Source organism: Quercus robur, chromosome 12 (genome assembly GCF_932294415.1).
Source record: "Quercus robur chromosome 12, dhQueRobu3.1, whole genome shotgun sequence".
NCBI lineage: Eukaryota > Viridiplantae > Streptophyta > Magnoliopsida > Fagales > Fagaceae > Quercus > Quercus robur.
This window is the reverse complement of record NC_065545.1, coordinates 20,676,713-20,686,415: the sequence shown is the minus strand read 5'-3', so window position 1 is coordinate 20,686,415 and position 9,703 is coordinate 20,676,713. Positions and strand designations below refer to the sequence as shown.

Below are 9,703 nucleotides of genomic sequence, written 5' to 3'. Positions count from 1 at the left end.
TTTTTATTTTATAGTTCATTAATATTAAACTTGTAGTATTTTGCACTCATTAACTCACTTGGCACAAAGATTAAAAAACTTAAGAGGACACATGGCACAAAACTTGCCCATAATTGAATTCTAATTTGGAATCTAATTGAATTTTTTCTAAGTTTTGACTTTATATATATATAGATGTTGATAAATTTGAATTATTTTTATCTTGACAAACAAATGGCATTGGAAAGCACAATCTTTCAAACTCTCTCTTCTTATAATTTTAGATATATAATTAGATGTGATTGAGTTTCTTATGGTTCATTTATATTGAACTCCTCGCATTTTGTATTGAATTAACTCAATTGATACAAAATTTTAAAAGTTTAGATTGGACACATGACACAAAATTAGACTCCAATTAAAATTCAATTTAGGTTCTAATTATATATATATATATATATATATATATGACTGCAATGACTAATGTAGTATAAACAATATTATATTTTTCAAGAATAAATAAATTCAATATAGTGTTTAATTTACTAGGACAAAGTTTGACTACAAACTTGGTTGTAACCTAAGGCTACAACTCCCACTTAAAAAATTAACATATTTAAAAATCTAATTGTTGGATTGCATATTCTTTATATTCTTAACACACATGTATTTTATGCTAATTGGATTTATATTTGCTATTCAACCTATAAACTTTTATATATATATATATATATATATAAAATTTTAGATTATAAGAACTTGTTAAATATCTAATTGATAACATAACCAATATCTTTAATCTTCTAAAATAATTCAAACATAAAGGATATAAAAAAAAAATGTAATCAAACAATAGATTTGTCAAAATTCATATCCAATAAAAAAATATTGAGTGGAGTTATAATCTTAGGTTACAACCAAGTTTGTTCCTCAACTTTGTTTATAAAATTTAAGATATAACACCTAAAATTTAACTTAAGAAATTAGACCTCAATTTTTATACACATAAACAACATATATGTATAACCTTTTTTTTATTTCTTTCCTAAGAAAATATGAATTATTTTCTCTTTTTATTTCTATCCACTTAATGAGTGACAAGTAGGTCCTCATGGATCTTAAAATCTAAACGCCTAAGAACTATCTGGACTAGGCTGATATTGTTCAGAAGAACAGGAGCTTGAGATTTGAAAAAAGAGGGCTCTCTTCAGAGAAAAAGGGATGAAATCTACCAAAAATTTATGAATTATACACATGGAAAAAGAGGAGTCAAAATAACCACTCAAAAAGTGAGCAAAAGCAGGTTTGACTTTGCTTCTCCAGTGGGCCAATTAATGTAAAGAACTAATTAAGACAAGAAACAGGCAACTATGGCCCCTGTGCAAGGTAGATGTGGCCCTCGGTTGATTCTTTTAAATCCCTTTTGTTTTTTTACCATTCATACTTCATCCTTTTTCCATGGGAAGTTTCCAAGAAATTGAAACAAACAAACTTTAGTTGATAGCAGGTATCACCACTTTATTGTACACCAAAAAAAAACAAAGGTATCACACTTTATTTGACACTCAATGCAATCATCCTATTACTTCGTGTAAACAAATGTGCAAGAGTAGTTCAGATACCTCATAAATTGTTACGACTATTTTATGTGTCAAATTGTGACCGGTTGTCAATCACTTTTACGTAAACTCACCACTTTTTTTCTACCATCCACAATCTACCACTTAGAATCTTATACATGGTCATTCTCTTTGAAAGTATCACATGCCTCAACCTAAAAAACTGATGTTAGGACAACATAATTAGCAGCCTTTGTCATGCAATTGGTATGCACATGCTTAATTTAGTGTACATGTGTGATTGTCCACGAAGAATTATGGATAAAAGGAACTCATATACACTAGGAATTTCATTTCACTTGAGTTTTTGTTTTTGTTTTACCAAGGTATTCTATGGATTTATATACACTGTCTGCCAAGGCTCAGCACTGGCAGGAACAGTTAGCAGTCATTGAATGTGGATTTAGAATCCCAGATAAACAATAGAAAAAGGGGGGACCCACCCACTGAATTTTACTTCAAAACGAAATGTCTCTTCTCAATTCAAAAGTGTTCTTTTTTGTAACCTGTATAAACAATATACACCACAGATTATCAACATACAAAATTCTGAGGTTCACTACTGGGGAAGCTCTCCAATCAACTCCCATTTACATGTGTATTAGACAATCCTTAAACCTTCAGCAACTCCTGAAAAAACAATTGTGCGATGAAAATATGTTATACATCAAGGTGACGTGAAAGTGTGAAGTACGACAAGCAATATATAAATAATATTTGATTTGTGAATAATTTGACCAAGTTATGGACAGGTCTACATGCCCTAGACATAAATTTTTCAGTGTGGTGTTCTTGTGTACATAGATCTGAATTCATCATCCTTAATATTTCTGGTTTTCCTCAATGAACAATCAAGGAAATTGACTGGTCAGACTAAAGACTTTTTACATTTTTCCTTGCACATTCATGGGTTTCACATTTTAGACTGTTGCAATGGCAATTAAATTTTACTTTCCCATGGAAGTGAGACCATCAAGATTCTATACCAGAGGCCCTTTTACAACAACGCAGAGTATTCTATCCTTTTTTTTTCCGACATTACATTTTTTAGCACTGTAATCCTTGGTTACTTTCTCCATTTTTTGCTTATGTAAGTTGAAACCATGGTCTGCAATAACCTGACCCATTTCACTAACCCAAAAGCACTACTTTTATTTTTTTATTTTTTTGATAAGTAATAAGTAACCCAAATGCATTACTTATTAGCCCAAGCCCACATTATCCATTTAAAACTATGTCATAAAATGGAATCACTTTCACCAAAAAAAGGTCAGGAAGCATGAAGTAACCCTAATTTGAATGGAACCAGATCCAATCTAGCTGTCCAAATTCTTCGCACCCTGAAACCTTGGCACCTCATTTTATCTTTTTTTGATAAGTGTATGAAGAAAAATATCTTCTTCAAAAGAAAGACTGTTTTCAAACTTGAGATTAACCTAATTCGTATATTCTTGTCGAACCATATCCATGAAATGACCAAGTGGGGTGCCTGTATGCAGCTCAATCCAAATACCCAGAACAATATACTATCAAAGAATCAAATGCAGCACATCACTACCACTAGTTGATATAATAAAGATCTCAAGCTTGAGATCCACTGAGTGGCATAGATGACATACCAAGTTTATGGACTATCTTCCATTTGTAACCCAAGCATGTAAAGTACACTAAAAAGAAACTAACTCTAGTTTGAAAAGTATCATAGATTTTCACCTATGCCATCAGTTTGGTTGAAATAGGCAGTACCTTCTCTTTCTGTTTGTAGATGGCATCGATCTTCTTCATATACTCATCCGTCAGCTTCTGTATGAGAACAAAAGGTGAAATGAGAAGTGGAAAGTGGAAAACATGAGAGAGAAAAATAGTATTCCCATATATATAAAGTTGGTTGTGGAAGCAAATTCAAGGGAAAAAAAAAAATTTTGATTCCTAATAGTATATGTTAAATTACCGATTGTCCCGAAAGTTTAAGCTCTTAGGAAATGGTGAGTTTAATCACTTAACCATAATTCTAACACTCCCCCTCGCTTATGAGCCTAAACTTCCCCTTAGTAAGTGGAGGCCCAACAAGTGGGAATTTAACATTTTAAATGGGAGGTAGAGTGAAGATTGGGATTGAACTCAGGATCTCTTGCTCTAATACCATGTTAAATTACCGATTGTCCCAAAAGTTTAAGCTCTTAGGAAATGGTGAGTTAGTCACTTAACCATAATTCTAATAGAATAATTATTATTGGCTAAGGAATATATATACACATTGCATATACCAATAACATCATGCCATATTACAATGAATAATTCGGTTTACCCCATAACATATAAATAGGAATCTAGTCCCAAAAGCCAATTCAATTTATAACTGCACAAAATGAAGATAATATTAACATAGGATAAGCACCATATTGTTCAGAAACTTCTTTTTAAGAAAATTCGAGTTGATACTTTTTGGAATGGTATTTCTAGTATAATTCTCCTATAACTTTTGAGATAAACCTAATCACAGAATCTTCTTTATAAAAAAAAAAAAATAAATAAAAAAAAAAAAAAATCAAGTTGATGGCATGTAGAATGCTATTTCTAGCAAACTTCTCCTAAAATGAAACATAGGTATCTTTTTTTTTTTTGCTCTCCCCATCCCCCCCCCCCCCCCCCCCCCCCCCTCTTTTTTTTTTTCCAAATAAGAAGACACAGGATGGCGGGAAACATATGTCTCTAGAGACAAACCTGCTGATGAAACCAAAAAATTACCAGTAAGCTGTTCCATGATAAATAAGCAAGTTGGGGGGTAAACCCCCCATAATTTCTAGAATTGTGGTCCCAGGTCCAGAAGCATCTAGATAATGAAGCATACAAAAGCATCAAGTTACCTGCAAATCACTTGACAAGTCCTTTGCAATGTCTTCAGAGAGCTTTTTCTCCTGCATGGAAAGTAAAGTAAAGCAAAGCAAAGGACTTTTAAAGAAGAGAGTGGGGGTTGGACTCAAAAAAGCAATTACTGGAGAGTGTGAAAAAAGCAGGGCAGGGGATTAAGGGATTCAAACCTTCTCAAGTTTTTCGCAGGCTTTTAAAGCATCTCTTCTTATGTTCCTCAATGCCACCTATAAACAGTTTAGGGGAAGGGGGTATTCAAGAGGACAAATTTAGTGACTTTAACATAGCCTATGTATTGGATGAATTCCCATGTGTTTCAAGAAAGTTACAAACCCAAAAAAAATGTTACAGGCCAACTATGTCTGACTTCTCAACCCCAAAAAATAGTGTCACTTAGGTGACACTCTTTTTGCATATTTAACATGTTTTTCATTACTTATCCCAAAAAAAAAAAATTCAGGCAAGTGAAGACAGGAGAAGAAGGCAGAAGAAGGGGAACAATATAAACATGAATTAGAGCCATTTCATGAGATCTGATTTGGTCTGACAACGGTCCACATATCCACCTAAGCCCAATTTTAATACTATTGAATTTACTAAAAACAGCAGCAGGTATTTGTTTTAAATTGTCCAGAGATAATGCCACTGTACCTTCCCTTCTTCAGCCAGTTTAGCTACTATTTTTAAGAATTCCTGCAATGATTAAAATAAAATTAATTAATTAAAAAAAAATGGAGTTCTTTGTAAGCATGCTTTAAGGAACTTCACTGAATAGTGCACATCTTCAAAAAGAAATGTGTGTCTATATATATATATATATATATTTTTAAATTTATATCAAATTACAGAAAGTAGAATTTCTTTCATCAATTACTACTAACCACCACTATTTTCAAGAATATAAAGCATTTTTTGCATGTAAATTCATTATAAAATAATTATTTAAAAAAAAAAAAAAAAAAAAACCAAACAAACAAAAGCCTTTCAAAGGATACATAAACATATCACAAAACAAGTGCTAAACCGAGAAAAGTTTTAGAAGAACTGAACCTTTGAAGCAGAACAGTAGAGCAGGCCTCATGTGATTAATTCCAAACAATTAACATAAAGCTCAAGTCATGAATCATGACAAAGTACAAAAAGTCTAAATATAATTCAATCATCTAACTCATTTCAAAGCATGGTACTTGAAGTTAATGTACATGCAGAGAGAACATTATATGTAAGATGCAAAAATGTCATGCAGGTGAGACAGTAAGGATATTGAGCTCCAAGGAGCAACACAAGATAGAATGAATTGACTGCAGTATAGCACCCAACATCCAAGAAAAATCAGAAGAACAAAGAGGAAAAAGTAATATTTCAGCTGAGATATCATATTAATTGGATATAGAAAATAGACTTATGGGCCTATGGCATAAAAAGACATAGAATTACATGCAATGGGATCAAAGCCAGCAAACTATACCTTCCTCCTTTCTGATGTAAGTTGAGGGAGAGTCAATCTTATCACTTCTCCATCGTTGTTTGGAGTCATACCAAGATCAGAGCCCACTATGGCCTTCTCTATAGCCTTTAAGCTGACAAACATCACATATCAAAAAGTAGAATAGATTGTCAAAGAGAGATCATATGAAAGATTTCATGGGCCAGTCCTGCAATGCAAGATGTCAATGCTCTATAACTCAAAATAATTGGACAATTAGATCACCTTTGGTTGTCAAAAATTTATGGAAGATTCACTATCATATTAATTTACGAGAATCAGAGAAAATTTTAGTCTTAGTTCTTACTTACTAGTATACATGCATTTATCACATAAAATTAAATGGAGAACGTTTCGATCTTCCTCAAGAACCATTTTATGTCCTTCAGTTTATAGAATACCTGGATTTGTCATATGGCTGAACCAAGAGAGAACTTGCATCGGGAGTACTGATTTGAGCTATGCTCTTCAAGCTAACTGGACTTCCATAATATTCCACCTAGAAAAGCATTGGGTTATAGCTAATCTAAAATAAAGGTAATTACTTAATCATTAATAAATTACAAGTGATGATTTTGCACTTCTGCAACCTTTTTTGCAGAAGTCACCTCCTTTTTTTATAGAACCACACATGCAGACCTATGATTTTTTATTTTTTTAAAGTTGACCCAAAATACTATGTCATATTAAGCAATGGATGAGGTGGCTCCCCCATACAATTTGTTTCTGAAAAGCTCCCATTGATTGCCACTTACAAGAGAGATTATGCTATAAGCAGAAATGACAACTATTGCAAAACTAAACCACCAAAAACTATTGCAATGCTAGAATCAGCTTGAAATTTTGGAACTTCTCCTCATTTGAGATTTTTTTTTTTTTTTTTTTGATAAGTACATTTGAGAGAATATATATATATATATATATATATATATATTAAAATAACAGAAAAAGGAAGAAGAAGAAGAGAAATGAAAGCAATTGATGCTACAGATTTGCAGTAAATACCCATAGCAATAAAAACCTGTCCGGTTTTAAACCTGAAAAACTATTTCCTGTTGAGGAATGATGGCTTCCAGTGTTGTACATCAGTTACACACTCATTTCTTATGTTTACTAGAGTCAATTCTAGATTCTTAGGTGATAAAGGTTTCCCTATGAAATGGTGAAACAATTGAGTATCCCAGGCCCAAACGCAGGAGGCCATGAATTGAAACTCAGAGTGGGATTAAACCTATCTTTTGCTCCCAAGTTTTAAACATGAAGTATATGGTATTAAATATACAACACCAAAGGAACCACAAACATAGAACTCAACACAGAGTAATTAGTGCTTCAGAAAAGAAGTATGACAAGTCAATATCTTTGGTTCATGAACACATGCTCCATTCGCTCTTCATATTCAGAACACAACCATATATTAGCATGGATTATGCCAACAAGCTTTGACTTAAATGCAGTTTTTCCTCCCACAATAATGGGCGGAGTGTGAGGTCATGGTTCAAAACCCAGCAAAAAAACAGCATGGATTGTCGCACTGGGAATGCCTCATATAGTTTTCTGACAGCATTCATGACAAAAAATCAAACATTTTCAATCTGTTGACCTTCATATCATATCATGCTCGAGACCAGTATAAAATTGAGTGCCACTCATTAACCTTCGTAGCAATGGTTTTTGAAATGTTGTCACTGTGTTCTAAACAAAATTTGGCTGGAAATATTTTGAATGCAGATGTACGTAAGACCTAATAACAAAACTAACAATCCTGCATCTAGATTCATACCTCAATTTTATCTAGCATGGCTGGGTTTGATCTCCCTGTCCTTATTGAATTGAAATTTGATCGAACTGTATCAATAGTTTTTTCCATCCTTCCTTTCTGAAAAACAACCAACAACATCAAGAATACATTTTTCCAATATTATGAAACTGTCAGATTTTAATCTTACAACCTAGCCACATGCTACATCTTGTAATGAACCATCGGAGACACTTACAGAATCTTTCTCAATCAATGATTTTTGTGCTTCAATTTCTTCAATAGTTGCAGCCCTCACAACTCCTCTTCTGAACAATTCACAACATCAGTAGGTCACCAAATAACACATCACCCGACCATTAACTCAGACCAATTGCATCAAGCAGAATAGCAATGCTATACATCCTAACATGGCCCATCATTTCAAAAGCAAATTACCATTTTTATGCTCTTAAATTCCAAGAACAGCCACAGCCACATCCATAGCCATATGCAATCTTACAACCCAGTCTTTTTATTATTATTATTATTTGTAAATTACACATGACCTCACCCTCCACCTAGCACTTGCAAGGGGAGGAGGTGCCAGTTGAGCTAGAGCTCATTGGCAATCTTACTACACAGTCATTGAGTACAACATTTTCAAACTTAAAAAGCACCACAATCAATCATAAGCATAACTATAGCACAAATGAGGTTTCCAAACTTTTCCGTTCAACTTGCCTCCTTTGCAACAACTTCCTCAAAACAATGGGCTTCCCACAAAACCCTGCAGCACCATTGGCAATCTTACTACAGCTCACAGCGGAGCTCCACGAATATGCGCTTAACCGGCATTTCACAAAATCAGGTCCTCCATTACACGAACCTGTAAAAATATTCAATCACAAACCACTCTCCACGCAATAAAACCAATACCCATTTAGCTTTCACAATTAAAAAACTAAACTTTAACATTCTAAACAAACCCCAGACTTAAATAAACTCCAAAAGTGTCATTTAGAAATTCAACCAAATTTCAAAATTTGCATTCACATTACCAAAAACAACCCACAAAACTCTATGAATCACTAACATTTTCTAAAGCATGTACACACTAAAGTAAAATACAACTAAGAAAAAGGTTAAAGGGTTACATACCACGAAGAAAGAGGAGGCTTTTGGGAGGGTTTTGCTGGGGTTGAAGGATGGACCGTACAGGGGTCGTTGGACAAAACGATGTCGCCATGAACACTCAGAAGAGAGAGAGAAGCTTAGCAAAGTGAGTGAGTGAGCGTTCTGATTGTGGGGGCAGAGTTGGAAATATGAACAAAGCTTTGGTTCTCTGAAGGAAGAAGAAGAGGGAGTGTGGGTTTTGGGTTTGTGGATAAGATTATTATTATTTTTTTTTTTTCCTTGGGCTTGTTTGGTTATCAGGATGAAGTGACCCAGAACACCGGTTAGATTATATGTCCTGTGCCGGTTCAGGATTTCAAATAATGTAAATTAAATAAAACTTTTTAAAGGGTACAATGTCAATTTTGTCTATAGTTTTTACCAAAAAAAAAAAAAAAAAAAATAGTTTTCCATTTGAGGGGTTTTTATTTTTATTTTTGTGTCATATAACTTTTCAATATTAAATTTTAAGTGTTAGTTTAGGAATGTTGTTCAAAAAAAAAAAAAAAAAAGGAATATAATATAAGTTAAACTAAAACTTAAAGGTGATCACCACCGCACATCATTGGTACAATAGTCACTCTACAAGTACAAGTGCTTGTGAGGGTGTGGGAGGTAAGGGCTGGGGTTCAAGTCTCCAATAGAGAGCTTCGCATAAATATACACTTAGATTAGATTAGAGTAGAATTTATATTTTGTATAATAATAAAAAAATTTAAAAAAAAAAAACAAAAAAAACTTGAGGGTGATCTCTCTCTCTCTCAATTTGAGATAATTACTAATTAATTATAGTTTATTATGAATTTTTTTTTTAGATATTTATTGGAATCATAG

The 9,703-nt window shown here is 33.1% G+C and overlaps 1 protein-coding gene across 2 annotated transcripts; it reads right to left on the bottom strand.

Annotated features, from left to right (window-relative positions):
* Positions 1–2,021: 2,021 nt before the first annotated feature.
* LOC126708984 (ribosome-recycling factor, chloroplastic) lies at positions 2,022–9,094 on the bottom strand. Of its 2 annotated transcripts, none has more exons than XM_050409044.1 (11): positions 8,855–9,094; positions 8,438–8,582; positions 7,953–8,022; positions 7,739–7,834; positions 6,357–6,454; positions 5,938–6,049; positions 5,121–5,162; positions 4,640–4,696; positions 4,466–4,516; positions 3,312–3,401; positions 2,022–2,228 (listed from the first exon to the last, which is right to left on the bottom strand). In XM_050409044.1, exons 1-10 carry the CDS (start codon positions 8,940–8,942, stop codon positions 3,312–3,314), a joined length of 849 nt encoding a protein of 282 aa, XP_050265001.1. In that variant the 5' UTR covers positions 8,943–9,094; the 3' UTR covers positions 2,022–2,228. The 2 variants fall into 2 exon arrangements, with proteins under 2 accessions (XP_050265001.1, XP_050265002.1); XM_050409045.1 differs by having other exon boundaries at positions 3,345–3,401; positions 8,855–9,093.
* Between the last annotated feature and the right edge of the window lie 609 nt (positions 9,095–9,703).